The following is a 21,101-nucleotide window of genomic DNA, read 5'->3' on the forward strand; positions in this document are numbered from 1 at the left end:
AGAACTCCCATTATCTTTATCAACTTGCCAAAAATTCCGTCTTCTATACCCCTGGTGCTTAATGCCTCTAATATTAGATACTACATGTAATACAAAGTGGCTGTAAGCTACATAAAATTTGCACTGGAAAATATTTTTATATCTTCAATACATCAATCCTCGGTTTTTGACGAAAAGAAAAGCTCTAACAATTGGTCTCGAGTTTTCTAAGCCTTATCCTTAAGATACTTAAGATGGTGTCAAAAGCGTAACATTGAACTTGTAGTAACTACACCTGCGACTAACTTGGTTAACTGTTTATTTAGACAGCGTTAAATCTTGCGCGCGACTGCTAGCACGTTTTCAATTTACATACCGTACAGATACCGGCCGTTTCCTTCTTCATTCGACGTGCTTTCCTTCAGTGACCCTTACCGTCGACCGCTTAAATCGACTCATTGACGTACGTTTGTGGCTAATGCAAACTTGGACCATCTGTGCAATATCTAACAGCACTAAGTTATCGATTCATTAATTGAATGAGCCTTTCGGCTAAGTTTCTGTACGGCCGTCAATTATACCTTGCGGGTGGTTGGACGTTGCCGCATCGCTTTACTTCCGTTTGATGACGTGCAGCTGAAAACCGGACCGATAGTTGTGATAACGTGCGTAGTATATTCCGCCAGAAGGCGTTCGGACATCCTTATTCGTTTTTATGATACTTGATACATCCTTTTTGTTGTTGTGTCGTTGGCCGTAACAACCTATAATGTTGTTCCATTAGGCGCATTCGGCAGTATGTACATGTAATTACCATGACTGGAGACCAGTCGCACGCGTACCGGTAGCTGTGGCAGTGAGTTTTAGTATACCGTCCTGCATGTGACGGATATATATGATTGAGAACTACATCGATAATATCATTATTATTGAAGCCGATCACCTGACGAGCACTTCAAGAACTCGAATAACTGAAAATCAGATGTATTACTATTGACGTATATTATACGGCAGAAACGCTCAGTACTTCGTGGCTTTTGAATCTGATAAAGTTCCATGGTCGCAAAGTCTTCTTTTACTCGACTAAGAAGCCACTTTGATGATTACACTACATAGCAACCTACTTCCAATCGTGTTACTTCTAAAACCAACTCCATCTTTTACGGCAATAGACATGCACCGCCCATCATATGTGGCTCATCTCTGATCGTTTTGCTGTCAGGGCAAGCGAAATCTGCTGTAAAAAATATTTCTTCTATTTGCCATAAACACCACGGTATAATCTCTTTGAGTATGAAGTAATAATATAATACTATGAAAATGCTTCTTGGAAACTTGACCAATATATTCATTCTATTTTTAGTCTATATTCTGGTTTTTATCTAGAATGAGTTTGTGAAGTGATTGTTTACCTCATTTCGTTCGACTTTAACTGAATCTCTATTGGCAATAGCTGTTGACGATTAAAGAAAACCTCGTAGAATCATTCAATGTTGTCTTTCCTTTCCATTAAATGGGATTTTGGGCCTCTGCGCCAAGAAGAGCATATAGTCGATCTCCTCGTCTCCGTACCCTAAAGCCCGGGCTTGCTCACAAAGCTGTTGGCGGGCTTTGGTTAATTCTTTTTGCAAACACGCAACAGTTTCTAATTGGTGATCGAGATCAGCATATGGCTGGCGTTGCTCGTGACTCATAGTAGACCATATCCTCTGGCCTGAACAACGGTCAAAATGCCATCCGTTCACTTGGGCCATGAAATTGAATCGCCTCACAAATAACTGTTCGGCTGATGAATCCATGCTAAAGATTCTCTGATTTACCTTTAATCAATACCTGAGAGTCAATGAACACTCGTTGATTTCCTAACCGGAAGAGGGCTACATAGTCCGGATTTTTATATTTTTAAAATCAAATTAGAGAAATCAGCTTTGTACCCGTGCTTGGAACCGTGCTGTTCGTTGGTTGCTATTTTCCACCTTTAAATTAATGTCTATCGAACAAAAAGATCATTCTATTCGTTAGACGTTATTATTACCACCTTGATTTCTCGGCATAGTCTTACATCCAAAACTAGGACGGGGAGATTCTACGCTGAATTTGTCATAGGCAGCGGTAAGTCAATGCAAAAAACTTCAGTTCAGTTGTATCTAAGAATACCAATAACTGTCTTAACATTATATTATCACGTACATCATCGATCGTTTTCATAAGACTGGTAGCTTTTGTTGAAAACTTTTCACGTCGAGTTATGTTATAAAAATCATTACATATTTCACTGTATTATAATTTTGACTCTTGCTAAAGGGTGGAACCCTATTGATCCTTACAGGATATTCGCCTCGAGGTGTGCAAAGGTAGGTAAAGTCTTGTATATCCGTAAGGCTTAGAGCACTTACCTGATTAGATGCTGGTGTAGTTATGATTAAACAAATCATATATGTCCTGGCGCACAAAACATTCATTTAGAGATACACGAGTGTAAGCATCTTATCACGAGCTGAACATTCGAGAAAGCTATTTATGTGATATATATATATACATTTTTATGCGTCTACGGGTTCGTTTGATCGATTGCGCTGGCCGGTTCAAACATCACAACAGAGTAATCAGCAGAAAGATGAGCGCATGTTATAGGTTATTCGTTCACGGAAAAATCGCTAATGTCGAAGTGGAGTCGACATGCGTTCCCTTTCAAGTCTGCTTATTGATGAACGAATACAGAAATGGCTATTCGAAAAGAACATTGTCTACTTACCTACCTGGCAATTATGTTCAAGGTATCCGGCCGTCTGTCCAAGTTGGAACCTGGCGTCGATAACACACACGTTCAGTGACTTCTATACTGGGCGAGCACTATTTTTTTTGGGCACTGATAAAAAACGTATGTTTTCTGATTATCTCATCGATGCGCCCTGTGTAATTATCGTTTTTCTCTTACAATATCACATTCTGTAAACTATTACATGGCTGGTGTGTAAGGATCTGCTGTGGATACAGTGACCAAAGTGATGCATTTTATCGTGTATAGTAATTTACTTAGATTACAAACTCAACACGCTTCTACATGGTAAAAATTCGTAGAAAATACTCAGAAAACACAAAATAGTGCCGTCTGTTATAAACGTTCCGACTCACAGCAGTTTCAAAACGGTAGTGGCAAATCTCTCTCTCTCTCTCTCTCTCTCTCTCTCTCTCTCTATATATATATATATATATATATATATATATATATATATGTACATTGTAGACTTATGTTTTAAACAAACATATTTTCGATTAGTTGAGAGTCCGTCGAAGTGTTGCCATACACATTTTACGATACTCGACATCGACATTTTCAAAAGTTTTAAACGTCATCGAAATAAACTTTGTCTTAAAAATAAGTCCTCCCGCTAATTTCATATCTGATTTGTCATTTGAATAAAGTACGTCGTGAATGATATGTTCGTTTTATCCTATTCCGCCTATAAATTTAAAGCACTTAATTAAGACTACAAAATGTCTGTCGTTTTCTTGTATCGGACAATTTTAATGCTTTCTCTTTTAATTTACCCTCGTCTGCTTTCTAGAGTAAAATAAAAAGCACAAATTCTTCCAACCTTTTCGCCTGGCCATTGGTTAACGTCTCTGAGCGAATCGTTTTGGCTACGTCTCATTATTTGCAGTCCGTGCTAGAGCTCAATGAAGACTCGTGGTTTCCCAAAGGCCAAGACTATCCGCAATGAATCTCTCGCTGTTTGCGGACGGATAGAAGATTGGAATTTAATAGATTTTCTTACAAATCGCACCCAAAACACTGCTCGAAGCACAGAATACATTCTAGCTCGTTAAGCCTGCTCAAGTTTGCAAAAGCAAAATCATTCGGCCTTGTGGCCATATAGATTGGTTTTATCGAACGATCGGCGCCGGTTTAGATTGTGTGAAAAACTTACGCTAATACAAGTCGCGTAAACGCTGAGATTTTGTTGAAGCATAGAAAATTAATAACTAGTGTAATAATTGGCATATAGATAACACGTTCATTAAAATAGTTTCCATGCTAAAACACGCTAGTTAAAGAAACAATACAAATAGACGTTGTTATCCTAGAATTCGCCCGTTCCAAACGTGAAGCTTCGTTTTTTTAGCGACATGAAACAGCTTTTGCTTAGTGTTGAAGCCTTATAGATTCATGTTTTCACCCCTGGCGATTACCTATATGATGAACTCACTTCAAATCTCTGCTATAATAGCGGCTTAAGAAGGAAGACTCATTCATAATAGCCTATGCTTTGCCAAATACAGAAATTCGTAAATCTTCGCTTATCTATTAATGCTGCTCACACATTATACTGTCGGGATTGTTAGTTTCACTATTATGATAGGCGCCATTTACAAGCTGAAATCACTCTATGCATTTGCCATATGTAGTCACATGGGTAATTAGTACATTCGATCTATCTCTCACGAGAGAAATTACTTTCATCTATTCGGAGCATCGACTTTAAATTAAGTGATTCGGATGATAGTCATCTAACTTGTCACCGTTCCATTTTTAGCCCCCCTCCCCCCCAACAGATAGCTAGTCATTAGCACGTACGTGGGTCCTTCATGTTAGTCTTGATAAGGTACCGTGTGCCCTAAAAAAATAGACGTCAAGTTCTATACTGCTTTTCTCACACTTTCTAGGCAGAAGGGCACGAGTAGAAAAAACGAACCTCACAGGTCCATGAACTCAAGTTTTGTCCTTCGAAAAACGACAATCCTCGAACGGCATAGTTTTCCTTTGTTGGGACCGAAAACTTCAGTACCAATACTCTGTACAAAGCATCGGATACATTACCCATAGACAGGTCTGGCGAAACGTAACAGCCCGGTACGCTGATATTAAGAACGAGCTCAAATTTCCAGTACAAATGACTAGGACTATCTCCAAAATAAATCTGAAGAGCACTGCTACCCAATCGATTTACTGAAACAAACAATATGGCTAACAAGGATGACTACTTAAAGTGACGAAATTTTATGATGGCAAGTAAAGCTTAAAAGAGCAGAGAAAAGTGAGCGTGTTTGCGATACATAACACCATACTACTTACAGACAAATCAATTCAGATCAGTCAGTTTGTGAACCTGTTGTGAAATGGAAAGATCCAAACTAATTTTAAGTATTACGTTACTTGATGAAATGGATATTTTTAGTTACCTCAAATATATGAAATTTACTGGCATTTGTTTTTTACCCTTAAAGCTCTGATCATCAAATCGTAGATATAGTGCCTTTTTATGTCATATCTATTAAGAATGTAATAAAAAACGAATAAACGTTTTTTAAATGTTTGTATTAATCCAATGGATCATTTGAATGCGAACTCCATCTATAGGCATTGAAACATTTATATTTGTGCCTGTACTACGCCTCTGTTATAGTCAGTATCAAAATTTATATTTATCATAGCAAACGTTAGTGTAGCAAAAGTATTGTTTAACTTTGTTTCTGTTCGACTAATGGATCATACCTCTGCAGCATTTATTAGTCTTATATATATATAAAACATATCAGTAGTTGGCGCTATGTTAATATAAACTAGCGAGTTAATTCGGTGAAAAACAAAAATTGAGCTCAATAAGTTAAAAAAAAAATAATGATTCGATGATGTTGTGAGCTAGGTACTTAATGGATTTTTTTTTTATAATTAGGACCCAAATGGAGATTAGGACTTTGTTCAAAATCGGTATCCGCTGCGCAAAAAGTAATACTCGTCTTCATGTTTTAAACTATTTAAAATGTCTTAAACCTAAGAAATAATTAAAATGAGATAACATCTTAGAGTGAACAGAAGCACCTTCTAGTATAAGTAATATAACAGATGTCTCCTCTAAAAGAACATTACCTTTTTCTTTTAAGAAAAAGTGCAAGCTACACAGTTTTTACCCTAGTAACTTTCCTTCCATTTGCTCGATGGGTTTCATCAAGATTGAATATAACTTCAGCAATGGAGGAATTTTTGAGGCGAAGTTCATATCAGAGCAGAGCGATTACCGGCCAGCGTACTGGTCAAGTAAAATTGCTACACGTAAAAACAACCAGTATTTTACATAAATTGCAAAATTACAATAAAAAAATTACAATAAAATCCGTAACCTTGGGTTTATTAACACCCAAAGATATGGAATGCTGACGTATGAGTAAACTTAGATGTTATCATCAAACCACTATACTATTCATTAAAATCCCTGCGCTGTTTTAACTTTATATGAGCTGATTGCCTTTAGCACCGATCTGTCGCAGCAATTTGGCAACAGGAATGCATTTTCAGGCATGTACGTGCGGTATGCGAGAATTCTTCAAGGCCAACTTAAACGTGCATAGATCGGACGCCAAAACGGGTATTAGAATTTCGCAGCTGCATTCAACCACAAGATTATTTATACTGTTATATAGGTAAGCGTAATATTATTAATTACTATTAAAATTCATCAAAGTTGACATAAACTGATGTGATCAAAGGCAATCCCAGATTAATTATATTTAGTTCTGTAAATCGATCGGATCATGAATTACCATGCTGGGACATTGCATTCATTTATTGGACGGGTTCGTCTCACAACGCTCACATCCGTATCGCATAAGGGTAAGGGTGCGCTCATAATATGTCTGACTTAACGTCTGGTCTTCAAACAGTCCATATACACATATGTGTATATGTACATTTTTCAAATATTTGGCGTTTGAGAAAACTACTTAGATACACTTAAAATTGATAAAATCCTATTGATAAATTCCTTGTCTCAAGACCTATGCATTTAGAAAAACGAGAAACCTATCGAGATTGGCCTTAATGACCGCTGTATTAATACGGCTTCCTGCGGGCAACAGTGAATCATATATACAAGGTTTTTTCTTTCAATCTAGGCCCAATTGTTGATCGCAATAAACGAAGGGAGACAAAAAGAAGCTGATTTGGAGAGATACGGCAGCCATTTGCTGTATTCAAAAACATCGCTTGACTAGTTAGCAATTTTTGCCTGACTCATGTTCGGCCTAACTGTTTTAGATTTAAGGTTGCGCGGCAATAATAAAATTGAGTTGCTTTCAACGAATGTACTGAAAATTTCAAGCAAAAAGCGTTGAACAGGTCACCTGCGATTGACGGGCTTAAAATTGATGTTGATGACTGTTTCATAAGATGCCCCTCGAGCAATGTCACCTTCTTTTGAAGAGAAGTCGGGGCGAGTTAGTTACGTTAAGGTAATTCAGTTATTCGAAATGAACCTAACAGAGGAAGTTTGCTCGCCCGTATGGCTTGCCCTTGGCCAAATGGGTTAGAAACAACTGTGCTTGTGTGTTATTAAATATAGACATGATATTTTTTCCTAATAAAAATCGCTATACGTTAAAGTATTACTGGCTCATAAAAATAATTAAATGCGCTTATTCGATTCGTTATTGGTTACCAACACTACTAAAAAGTCAAATTGAAAGAATGCTAGGCATCTTTTCCTTTGTCCAATGCAAACGTTTCCACGACGTCGATATTTGTCAACTTTGGCAAAAGGAGAATATATCGCTATATCTTAATCCTGTGAAAATAAGTAACGCAAATCTGATCTGTGGTCGTCAAGTTTTCTAGGCGTATCCGGATTAATCTAACCAAGGGTTGGTGTGGTGACAAGCGCAATTGAATAGCAAACTACAATTCATTACTTTATCTATAACAAGTGATTTCTACGATCGGCTGAACAGTCATCGGGCTGATATATACCAGATACATGATGCAACAAAAAGACATCTCTGTATTTGACCGATATCTATTTAATTTATGGCCCAGCAAAACAGCCCGTTAATGCAAGCTTACAACTAACTCGTGAAGCTTGAAATAGTCAGTTTTTCAAAATATAAATGTATATCAGTTAGGTATAACTTTCAATAGGTTATCCGAGTTGTTTACACTTGCACATACATATAAAGGCTTATGATGGCTATGTTTTATGGATGTTATGCACAAGTTTTGACAATAAGAAACTTAATACGAGCGATATATAGCCATCAGTCATAGTTGACTGTAACTTTTCCTTTAAGATCGATTATATCTTATTAAATAAACTTGTGGCATTAAGCTATTTATGATGAAAATGGTGATTGCTTAATCTTTATAAATTGATTTTCATTGTACAATTAGTGTGCTCAAAACTTTTTTCAGTCCTCGCACCGTCGCTCGGACTATAGAAGCAGCATCGTTTCCCGTCATTTTCATCCACAACAGCTGACAGAGGTATTCTCCATTTTCCAGTTTCTTTCCCGAGTGCATTTCGCAAGGTGGATATGCTTAAACCTCTCAATCTGTTTATAGTGCAATCGATTTATAAACATGCAACAAGGATGCTTTTATATTCTTCTCTGACAAATATGTTCAGTTTCTTACACTTAATGATTTAACGCTCGTTACCTCTGGCGGAGCAATGCCTCATGCCGGCTGTTCGAGCTTTTTGTTTTTTTGCTAGATGTTTGTGGGATTCGATATACGCGCCGAAGCCTTCTTCTCTTCTCAAGTTTGTTCGTCCTTTCTCTCTCCCACTATTTTCCGTCTCCTGGTCTGTATCCTTTTGTCGGAGCAGGTGACCGCCGAAACGTGCGTGGCGCTATCAGCTTGACTAAAAAGTCAACAGCTACTATCGCCTTACATTGATTAATTCGTTCACATAATTGTTCGTTCTTTTGCCTTGTTGCTGCTGCTTACAGCTGCAGTGGCTTCATTGTTGCTATTGTTATTGTCGCTATTGTCGGTCATTGTTGTTGTGGTCGCCCATGTGGTACTATTATGTCGTCTGCTAACGACCGTTTATTGGTGATTGGTTTATGTTCTATTAGCAAGTGGGCACACTCACTGCAGGGCACCATAATAAGTCGCGCAGACTATTACGCAGGGGAGACTTACGTAGTAACGTTATTCATACGTCCGTGTGCGCGTGTATGTTATATACACTATTTTACCGCCCGGACCATCGCCGCCGCCGCCGCCGCTGCTGTTGCTACTGGCCAATGTCTTCGTAGAGGACAGCTGCAGAATCACCTGCTCTGGGTTATTGCTTCTGTTGAGGCTACAGCCGCTTTTCGTATTGCTGCGGCGGATGGTATTACTGCACTTTACTGACGTCGTTTTCTTCCATTGCGCGGCGTTATTTACTTCAGGGCGACAGCGACTGTTGCTGTGTTTCGTGCGTCATGTCTTTCTGTTCGATGGCCTTTCGATGCTGAAGCCACAGCAACTGACAGAAACAGGAAACTAAGCAGGCTGCAGCGGCCGCGACGTTCAAAACCCATGTTCCATCGAAGCTATTGTTGTAAAAAAGCAGCAGTAACAATCAACGATCGGCACAGAGGTGAAGGTTGACTTCGCCACGAAGTAGCTGGTCGTGCTGTTTAGCTGTGTATAGGCAAACAGACGGACGTTATATGAAAAGATACGATGTTCCCTTTATCAGTCCACATACGCGTTGTGGCAATAATGCTGCTGAGGCTATTGATGCAGCTAGCTTAATTTAGAAATACTGTGTTGTGGGCTGGGTCAGTTGGTTCAGTATTGCCTCATTAGTGGATGGGATATTGATTGTGAGCGTCCGCCCAAAACCGTGACAATCGGTGAATTCGTTGAGAGCACACCTTGGCACTTCGCTACTGTTGCTGCTATGCTGGATAGGTAGTTAGCCCCACCAGGCATCATCAGGAGCGCCAACAGTTGCAACAGACGCCAAGAACAGGCGGCAAAAAAGAGGCAAAGCTGAGCTTCTACCCTTTGAAGTGATACATTTGTACGTTAAAGAACAACGGAAAATGCTCACACGTCCGTTGTGATCTTCGACATGATCTTCACCAGTTCGTGTCGATACTGTTGCCGCTATGACCGACACATCTTGAAGTCCGCTGCCATCAGGGGTGCTCGATAGAATCGCTTTTTCCTCTATCATCTTCGTACATTGCCAAATGTACAATGTGCTAGGGGAAAAAAATGTTTGCTGATTTCACTTCTTTGTGTAGCCGTTATTTTTCTTCACTGTCCGCACAGACAGACAATGTCGAATAACGCACCTGTAGACCCCTTCCCCCCTACCCCCACCCTATAACGCCGATAGTTGTTGCTGCTTTGCTCGTGCACGGTGACGCTCATGGCCATGTGTCCACAGTACCTCAGCTAGACGGGTGGGTTCGACGTCTGTGTAGGTCCAATCAGCACGACGCGACTTTGAGGAGACCCTGAGAATACTCCCGGATGAACGTGCTCTCATCCGAAATATACAGGGAATTGTCAAATAGTCTCTTTCACATGACGATATGAGAAAGGAAAACGGATACCATCAACCTATACAAAGTCTTCTTTACCACGTTCATTTAGACTTAGCCAATGATCAGTCGACTAAATACCTACATGCCTGTTTGAATAGCACATATAACAGTTGTTGATGGCTGTTGTTACCCGAGTGGCAAGAATACCCGCTTTACTTTCCCCAAATTTACCTTTTATGTGCTCGTCTGCGGCAAGCAAATGGACTTCGATTGTGTAACGATCGATCCGTAGGATTTGTTCTATAAAAAAAAAAAAAGATACTTCCTATTTTGTCAGATCCTGTCGTGAGAACATCCATTCGTAGCGACTCCATGCACTCAAGGCATTGCCATGCAATACACAACGCTTAGCTTTTAAGATCGTAGTCTGTATATCTGTTACCTGTTCATCGCAGTCCGTATTATACGAGTGATTTATAGTATATTAATTATGATGTCGTGTAACGATTTTGTGCAGCGATTTAAATCCGCTAAGTTTAGACAGCATATAAAGCTTGCCTGGCATATACATGTTACAAAAGCAATAGAACGATAGCTTTTTTTTTGTAGTGCATTTTACGGCTACATAAATATGCGGTAACTGCTGATCTTGAATGAACAAATGCAGAGTGATAAGCGCTGGACTAGACTTGTATCGCTGTTGTGAACAATTTACTATCGGTTTCTTTACGATCGGTATGGCGGTGCGGTCGTGCCGATGCCATCTTCTTCAATGGGTATTTCCTTCACGTGGAACCCAACTAAAAGTATATAAAACTCTAGAAAGTCATATATAGGTTACATCGTGCATTGATTGTATACAAACCTAAAACTATTGAATAATTTGAATGTGATACAACACGACAGTGAAATCGGATTATTTCTTTCGATTTTCTTTTTGAAAACCTTATATAGAGGCTTCATAAATCTATCGTTTGAACTGATCATTACTTTTCAAACGCAGGGTCCACTGTTATTCTGCTAAGGTTTTCACATCATCTATCGCAAATAAATAGAAAAGTCAACACCAACAGAATTACTAAGCAAATGGTTATGAAAACTTCTCTATACCTTAAATAGATGCTCCTACATGGATTTTAAGGGGTTTATTTTTTTTTCGAGGCTGCCCAACAATCAACTCTGAAGGCTGACTGCCGGCAATTTGCTCACATGTCACCATGTTGACGATCCGTGGTACCCCAAATGGCCACAATTCCCGGGGCGTGGTACCGTACCTATCTGGGCTTGGGCTGTGCCACCCCTTCGATTGACGTTTTCGCTCAACATTGAGGGGCAAACACCGACCACTAATAATAAATGAATTTACTATAGAAATAAACGATAGATGAATCAAGCATGTTGATCGTCGATCCAAAAAAGGAAATTTGAAGAATTTCCCGGGCGTGTCTGGACCGGTAGAGGCGTGGGCCAATTGTAGCACACCTACCTTCAACCTACTTTAGGCTTCTTCGTCGGTTGCAGTGAGAAAAGTCTTGTCTGTCATGGCCGATGTCTAGGCCAACTATACATACAAAAGTTAACGAAGCGTGCCTTATAGAGACTAGTACACTGAGTGAAGACAGGAGATTTGGCTATTCTATTGTTGCAGCCACCGTAGGTAAACTAAAACGTCTTCGCATTCAAGATATTCTGGGTGGGTTAAGTCTAGCAAGTTCTATCACTAGGCTTCGCAGCAATGCTAGTTAGCTCAAAATGTTCTGTGAGTAACAATATTTATGCGTCAAATTCTCTCTCAAACTAAATCAGATAAAATTTCATGGGTGGGAAATATGTCGTCGATCAAAGTTGCAATGTACACCTGTGTGTCCATATAAGCTATGCGAGCACTCACATTTGCGGATCGGGCACGTCTAGGTCTTGAAACTCCGTTCTTAACATCTCAAGAAGACGACGGATAAGAACGAAATCTATTGAGTCACTTAGATAGTTCTTTATGGCGTGTATAGTTAGCATACCTTACGCTCAAATCAAAACATCTTTGTGGCCTGAATTCTCGAAAGTATAGAGCGATTTCTTGGTGGAATTATAGTACACAAGTATAAATATGAATGAATATAAATTTGTATTTTTTAAGAAAGGCTATTTCTGTCTGAAAGTATAACACTATATTTACAATGCCAGTAGGCAATGCACAAAAATATACATATATTGACAATATCTTGCCTATTCAATATTCGTTATAGGTAACTAAACCCATATATATATATTTCGCAGCTCGATAGGCACTGCTGTTAATAAAAAGATCAAAAATAGGTTTACTTCTATGGTGAGATTTCTGCGAAATCTTATCGGCGCAGCAGAGAAATTCAGCGCATAACCAAGATATTATATCCATCAAGATCATTAAAAATACATCAGTATTAGTGTTTTTACAGGTGCATACTGGCAAGAAAAAACACTAGCAGAAGAGCAAAAATCGCTATAGGCAATTATCGTTAATATCATCCACTGCTGTGACAGCGACTTTCCATCTTCTGTTAAATCTTGGTACCGTTGCTGTCGCCGCCTCGGCTGACTTCTTCAGCTTCTGTAGTCGCCGATGGGGCTTAGCCTTCGTTTGCCTTTGTATCAATGCTTACTGTATCAGCTGGCTCCACCGCGGCTTTTTATGAAGAAGCAATTAGCTTTATTTAAGAGAGGGAGATAGAACCGACTGAATGTGCGCAACCAAGCGATACTTCGACAAGTCTGATTCATGGACTTTTCAACTACAAACAGATACAATCGAGTGAGCAGCATCGCGGGCACCTCCTGCCTTCTAAGGAGTCCGCACTACCCATGCGAAAATGCAGAGGGCGATGCTGGGCCTCTACCTAACAGGGCTAGCACCAACAACTGAGAGAGGCCGTGGATTCGAAGTACAACGCAAGCGCAAAAAGGTGCGTACTACCGCACTGCTTCCGCGTACATTTCGTGCCATTTCGACGGGAGCCGGCAAACATCGGCGCTGACCGTTTTTGGCGACGGATGGTCGATACTGACGACGAGTGCCTTTACGATACCGGGACATGTCACGGAGATTTCACCTTGGCGAAGTTTTTATGCTCGCACTTCGCCACTACGAAGATCTGGTTATGCGTTTTTCCTCGTGGCGCAAACGCAGCGCGGCGCGACTTCACAGGCTGAGGACGCTTAGTCGAAACCAAGAGATGTATAGGAGAAAAAGATTCTTAACGGAATCGCCCAAAGTGAGTGAGCGAGATCAAAGCTGCACGACCGCTATCTGGACCGCCAACAACCGCTGGTTGTTGGCTTTTAATTATTTCATAACATCGTGAATAGGTGAGGCTTTTGACTTTGGTACGGAACCTGTGTAACTCCTAATTTGTTGAAAACAATAACAACAATGACGTTTCTTCGATTCTTTGGAGGGCACATGGGCACCTTCATTGCTTGTGACTGTAGGGCAAGGCACCTACGAACAAGCTAGCAACGACGTTGGGGCTTATCGAATGCTGAGTGGCTCTTTCTCACCATTTCATGTTAATCTACTGCTGCGTTTTTGAAGATTTGTTGCCGTCGGGAATAGCGGCATCCTTTGTCGTTAATGCGAGTATCGTCCGGCAATGAACGGTTAAATGTAAACATGTTACTAATTGGTCCGGATTATTCAAGAGGCGGTCATTAGATAGAAGTGAGGTTATGCGTTAGTTGTCTATTGTGAGAAACTTTCAAAATATGAAATGTGGTTACGGTGTCTAATAGATGTATTTTTAATATTATAATTAGAAATAGTTACTTGCATGTATTGTTATGTTAAATAATGTGAATATAAACACAAGCGCCCATTAGTTAGTCCAAAAACCTAAAAAAAAATTGGTGAGAGACATGTAGTATACTATCAATAACAAACATTTACGTCGAAGCAATGTTAGAAGTTGGCTCTACTTAAGATTTACATATCGTTCGCTAAAATTAGAAATACTAGACTAGTGACTTTACGCTCGAACATGTAGCAGCTGACTTTTTTGTAAAGTGAGCACTTTGAAGCAATAGGACAGCATACTATCCACCTGCACAGTTCACCAAATCCGCCATCTGTTTTTTATCATTTTTCAGACATGAAACACACAAAGAACTGGATGTATTAGTTGTGTGCCACGTGGAGGCCTGATTTTTCCTTCTTGGAGCGATTCGTTTTGTCTTTCTCTAAGTTCAATCATTCATCGAAATCATCGTGTGCCAGGAACGCTCGTAGGTAGATGTCGGTATCAATGTAAGGCGGGCATATTTGAACGTCCCGTTTGTACTTACTAACATGAAGTTAAAACTGGCAGCTAATCTTAATCCTCCTGCCTTAGCTACCGCATCCACCATTATCGCGACCGTTTGAATAGCCCGTTCACGCCAACTCACTATAAAATAATAGTCGTAATAGTTATCAATAAAACATCTCGGCTAGACGTACTAGAGGTGTAGACCCACGGACCTCAAAGCCATCTTCCGAAATAAGAAATTATGTTACGTTGAAGGATTTAACTGGTAACAATTTCAATATGTAATGGACACTGGTAGACGGCAGTAGAAATTACGGCATTGTCGAGCACCTTTCCGTGTTTTGACCAACTAGTCCTAATGTTTTCAGATTCCGCGCATTTCAAGCATAATCTCTAAGAGTATTCAAGTATGGCTCGCTTCATACTCGCGCTTACGTTGCCTCCGTACGTTTGTCGGGTAATACATAATTCTTTTACGTATTTGTAAGTTTATACTAGATATTTTTTATGCACTCTAGCCCTCAGATATGTCGAAACTCTAATTACGGACCCGACTTAATTGCTAATAAGTAATCAGCAAATGTCTTATATAGGTAGAAAAGCAAACTTCACTACACTCACGTAAGGTTTGTCTCGACAATATTAGTAATATTTGGCACACATGTATGTACGAATACGTACGAGTCTTAGCAGAGATCTTTTTGCGCTAGTGCGTGCTCAGTCTCGTATACTTACGAAGAGATACTTCGAGCTCACCCTGAATGATCCGTGGAATAGCCGCATTCGTGTACATAACATTGGAAGGAGCTCCAATCTTCAAGTATGTTGGCTGTGTCTTGTGTCTACAAGGCGCCTGGTTTATAAAAATAGAGTAATCCGTTCTTGAGGATACGTCAGTTGTGAGTAGCGTAGGAGGCCTTTTGCAGGTGATTTATTATCCTCTAGACATATTGTATTTTTCTTCGTCGTAGGTATAAGGAAAAAAACTGCTAACAGCTTATCCTTAATTATATGAATCTACAAAAGCCCCGTGGGACACTGAGGAGAAGCATAAGGTATAAGTATAGAAGGTATACCCTTAAATAACCTCTAAACGAAATTAGTCGTAGTGTCTGTCCGCTTTGATTATGTATTTTTACACAATGCTGATAAAGGCATAACAATAATAATAATAGTAATAGAAGTGATAATAATAAGCTTAATATGTCTGAAGGGAAACCTATTTCGCGTCAATCATTGTGGATCGGGTAGACTTCTGTGTCTGGGTAACGCCCACCTGTGCGAGCGCTGTTCCGACGTATATCTGCAGCTATCCATATGATCATTTCGCTGCTCATACCTTGCAATATATGCCTGTAACATGTCTGTTCAGGCCGGCGTCTGAACAAGTATATCTTCATGTGTAGAGCACAAACATACACATATCTACAGACATGAAAAGAGTCCGCCAAAGACGCTTCGTCATTGCCAGGTAGTCATTGCTGATCGCCCACCTAGGTAATTTACTTGTCTTCAGGGCAATTTTTCTAATTGCCTGATCTCTAATTGTCTCTATGGTGTACCACGAAATAATCCACAGGCACGATTGCCTTACAGTGGTAAGCCAGACGATTATTGTATATGAAATATCCTGCGTTTACCTGTATGAGTTGTTCACACAATCCTTTTTGTAGGGTGATCAAGCAGTGAAGTAACGTCTCAGCCTTGGTGATGATTTATCTCATGCTGATATATACGTTCATAACCTCTTTCTCATTAAAACAACACAATTACAGATTAAACTCGCTAGTATAGCCTCTAGATATTTGTCGGTACCACGTCCCCTTATGTATGCGCGAGGCGCATATTCACTATGTTAAAGGATGCCGGGCCAAACGGACGAATAATCGGATAAAGCCGTCTGACTTATTTTCGAGCAGCGGCTGATTTAGAACCTGCTTCGCCCGCGCTAATTTTCCAAACGATTTGTCCGAGCGTCAAGTTCGAGAAGGCGGCGCTAGATGAGACAGACTTTTAAGTGAGCTCGATATGTCAAGACTTTCAGAAGACAATCAAGTTATCTTGTCCAAGTCTTCAGTGCTTCTCTTCTCTCTCTCCCTCTGCTCTCCCGCCTTGCCATTTACTTGCCGTGGTCCTCTCAATCATTTTTCCTGTCGATTGCTGTTCCATCACAACAGAAAGTAATCTTGTGTTGTTTCTTGCTTCCCGTAGATGAACGGTGGCGCGCTTACTATTGGGTGTCCCGCAGGGTTAGGAGAAATCGAGATGGTACTCCACATTGGCGCTATCGGCGCCACCGTCGCCGACGGGGCAACTGGCGCCCTTAGTGAAGAAGGATAAAAAATGTTACTAAGCTAGGGACGGCTGGTTTAGCAGGAGAAAACGCGATCCGAAGACTGCAAAATCGACTGCGTACGACAGGCTAGTATCCACTGCCGGCAGACGTCTGGGGCTTCGATGGCACGCTTTCAATCGATAGAGGAAAGGCTGTCGACGCCGGCGCGTGCGTGTTTGAGTGTATGTAGGACCAATGTGAGGAGGTCTTACGCTTATTGTCGGTAAGTAAACGATAGGTAACATGGCCGCACAGGACCGCACCTAAAGCAGTGTAGATCTATTGAACAAATGCTAGCATCAAATCAAAAACACAAGAAGAGGAACCGTAACAGCAATAGACGCAAGCAATGAAAAAGTCGAGGGGCAAGAAATCTAATGGGAAAATTGAAGATCAGAAATGTATATACCTAGACATTCGACTAGGTGCCGGTGATCAGACAAACGTCGGCAGACAGATCGGTCAGACGAGCGCCGATGGCCGAAACTTCAGCTTTGGTTTTCTGCTTTAGCTGGGGCTGAGTTTGCTAATGTTGGTTCTCTTATATCGCGATCTGCACGACTTTTGCTTTCGCTGTCATTTCTGTGGCCACGGCAGCGGAACCGGTGTTGAGAAACAGTGAAGTACGCAGAGTTTCTTCCCATTTTAGCGCTTAGTTTTGTTTGAAGTTCCGTCGAACGACATGAGCTCGATGTCATGTAATCGCTCCCTTCTCCAGTGTTTACTGATGATCCGGGCCCCTCATCGTCATCTGCGACAATGCGCCTTCCTTTATTAACGTTTTTGTCATCTCCAGTCGAGATGCGGGGATTTTTCCGACCGATCGTTGTTTTGGCGGCACTTATATATGGGAGTTGATGGATATTCATCAAGAAGAGGGTAAAAAAAAGTAGGGATAAACGCCAAAAATCTCCAAAAATGAAAAACAGGGTAGTTATTCGGAAAGAGCGTACGTAACAGGTAGCCTATGACCGAAATGGTTGTCTGTGTTGGCAACAGGTAAATGCCGCTTGTTGAAATCCCGCAATGACTTCTTATAGATACTAGATTTTCTAAGACAAGAGAATATACTTATCCTAAAATCAGGCGGAAGTTTGCGAGCCATCACAACTGATTATTCATGGCAGGGGTTTATTGATGATATATAAATGTTTTTGACGCTTCATGGTTGACTTAGTCAGCCAACATTTCAAAACGGTTTAACTTTTAATCTATGGCTGTTTTTTTCCGCTCATACAATTTATTTAGAAAATCGACCGTTAAGTAATGCGAGAGCTAATACGTTTTCTTGGTTCTCTGTGAACTTATTATGAACAACGGCCAATTCCAAACATCTGTCCCATATGGTTCCATTGCAATAGCATTTTAAGTAGAGACATAACGGCGGCAAAAACTGACTCGTGAAGGAGATGACTCCTGATTTTCACCCGTGTTCCTTGTTTCCCTGAGTATATCTCCTCCCAAGAGCTGAATCTCTGCTTGTTTCTATCGATCACCCACTACACTTTCCAATGCACTCCGCTCGTCCTAGTTGACAAACATCCAAGACTACGACGATGGGAATGCGTCAGTCACGTTTAGCTGTCGCTGACCAGCAAACTTCCCTCGAACATCGATGAACGACAGGTGGCCCAGAACGCGCACGTCAGAACCGGCACGTAAAATAGCACCGACAGTATGACCACGTTTGCCACTGTTACCACCGTGACCACTATTCACCACCAATTCAGCGGCTAATCATAGGGGGCACACAGATATGAGACGTTTTGATGGGATTGGACTACAATTGTTACTAGTGTTGTCCAGGGCTCGAATGTGGCGAGCGACCAACCCGTCGTCAGCACGTGAATGGCCGAATCGGCAATCCCGACTAATCCAAAGAAACGCCACAATCATTGAATGGGAGCCTCCTTCCAAAGCAAATGTTCCAAACGGGTTTCCGCGCAATGAGCGCTCATTCCACAACGCGACAACACAGCCGCTTAATCGCGGCGCCACCTTCCTGATCTCCTTTCGCCATTAAAATCCATCTGCTTCTGTTGTCGTTGAAAGAGTCATTTCCCTTTTTTTGCGATTTGCTGTCAACGCCTGCGTACGTAGTTGCCGACGGGCGAATTACTACATTGTCGTTTCTCAATGTAACGCTGTTATTGTCGACTAAGTCGTGTGCCCTTGTATAGGCCGCCTGGCATTCAGCGATGAAACGCTTTCCATTCGATCGATGACCACACTTGGGCTGTCATCACATAAGCACACGTAAGCACAGGCTACAATAGTCAGTCCTTTTATTGTTCAACCCAGTTGCCAAGTGCGGTCCGATTACCGGTTTCACCACTGTCACAGTCGTGCTTGATGCGCTTACGCGATACAACACGACAGACCAGATGATACAATAAATGCACACGAGAAGGGTGATTGGAATTATTGCAGAATGATATGGAGGAATAATATATCTGTCGAAGATATCAGCGGACGAGAATACGTGTGGTATTGCGTGGCTAGAACTTTCACTATCGTTGCAGATGCTGTGGATTAAGTCGATGTTGGTTTGCCGTACAACATGTTGACGCTAACGCACGTTCGATTGTAGTACATCTCCGACACATTCGCTCAGTAGTTGTTGCGGGCAGTGTCGCTCTCCAGAGAATAGACAGTACTACTAGCGCTGGAGTGGTACCCCTGTCGCTGCGCCCATCATCATTGCCGCCGCAAATGAAGTAGTATCCAAGTGACAATAAGAGTCGAAACGATGATAAGAGTGATGATCAGTAACTGGGTTTCCTGTAAAGGCAGACAATTCGTTCAAGATGCTGCTGTCGACTACTTCCTAATCGAAACTACTACCTTCCTTCTTGGTTTCCCGGCCGGCTGGGGGGTGAGTGACATTATTCGATGTGGCATGTGCCTGCAATTTTCCAGTTGCTGCTATTTCGAATTTGGGAATCGGCTCAAACAGAACCAGCAAGAGTGGCAAAACGGTCTATCTCGCATGAGATCTGTTCAGCGTTTCCGTCGAACGTTCCTTATGTGACACTGGTTGTTTTGAGTCTAGATGCTCGATGGATGGGAACGTTAGCGAAGTGATCGACTGATGCGTCGGTACTCAATGACCACCCATCGAAGGAATGGACCTTTTCTAGGAAAATGACTGAATTAAACGGAAAGGTAATCAAAACTAGAGGAAATAGCACCCATCAAAGTGCGGAACGAGCCTGTGGGACCAAAAGGAACCACCTCACACAACAGCTGATGCTATTCCTTCTAATTAGTGTAAAGAATGTAAAGCACAGTTTGTGTTCCATTATTTGCGGTCTTAGGGTGCGAGTGCTGTCGCCGATACAATCACTGTCAGAAACTACTGCTGTTGCTACGATATACTCGTGTGAGCTCCGCATCCTAAAAAAACTCATTGTGTATATATAACATTTGCATATAATCGTCATCATAATATAATAATACAGCCAACTATATCAATGACTATTCGATTAATGGCTATACATTTTTTAGACAAAACAGACTCACATATTCCGGAATCAGCGTTACCCATCAATTATCTTTCGGATCATCAATTTGCGTGGATACAACCAGAACGGTATAGAACAGGAAAGATTGCGTGCGAAATAAGGTTCGAAAGAAACATAAACATCGCTGATTAAAGCGTCGACTTACGTGCGAAGTCGCGCTTACTGTCTAAATGTGCAATCTACAAGCGTCGAAAACATATAACCCAAAGCTTTTCCACTCTGTGAACATAGACTGACCTTTTATACTAACGACTTATCGAATTCTTGTACGCGCCCAACCCTATACATACATATATATATATATATATAAAGGTGAGACTATACCGGCTGAAATGAGGGAGTAAAATATTCAAACACATTCTATAAGGTGACCTATAGACGAGTTCATTGCAACTAATTCATTTTTGAGAAAATATGGGTTGAAGACATTTATGCCGATTGTTCTTATATTTCACCCAAGCGGAGTCAGATCGGTCAAAAATTGAACTATATGGGTTTCATGCGAAGAAGTCATTTACGTAAGCGAAAGCAGCCATAAAAAAGGCTGTGACTCTGCTTAGAAAATGCGATGCTTTATGATAATTTGCTGCCTAGTGAAACAGTCATTTGTTGATTATAGGCCGTTCCATGCGATATAAAAGCGAGTCTTGAACAGTCCCAATAACGATATATCGACGAGTGTAGAAAGGAACAGGTGTAATGTTTTCGTAAGTTAACCCAACT

The 21,101-nt window shown here is 40.9% G+C and overlaps 1 protein-coding gene across 2 annotated transcripts in view; it reads right to left on the reverse strand.

Annotated features, from left to right (window-relative positions):
- The window catches only part of LOC111248132 (uncharacterized), a 30,805-nt gene extending 25,610 nt beyond the window's left edge, over positions 1–5,195 (reverse strand). For both annotated transcript variants that reach the window (XM_086982604.1, XM_086982605.1), the window contains exons 1-6: positions 3,912–5,195; positions 3,579–3,712; positions 2,739–2,784; positions 2,376–2,421; positions 1,392–1,799; positions 356–950 (exon numbers count right to left, since the gene is read on the reverse strand). In XM_086982604.1, coding sequence (XP_086838730.1) covers positions 1,467–1,799; positions 2,376–2,421; positions 2,739–2,784; positions 3,579–3,594 — 441 coding nt within the window. In that variant the 5' untranslated portion in view covers positions 3,595–3,712; positions 3,912–5,195 and the 3' untranslated portion in view covers positions 356–950; positions 1,392–1,466. The remainder of the gene's footprint in view (positions 1–355; positions 951–1,391; positions 1,800–2,375; positions 2,422–2,738; positions 2,785–3,578; positions 3,713–3,911) is intronic.
- Positions 5,196–21,101: the final 15,906 nt, after the last annotated feature.

This window comes from Varroa destructor, unplaced genomic scaffold (assembly GCF_002443255.2).
Source record: "Varroa destructor unplaced genomic scaffold, Vdes_3.0 BEIS01000003.1, whole genome shotgun sequence".
NCBI lineage: Eukaryota > Metazoa > Arthropoda > Arachnida > Mesostigmata > Varroidae > Varroa > Varroa destructor.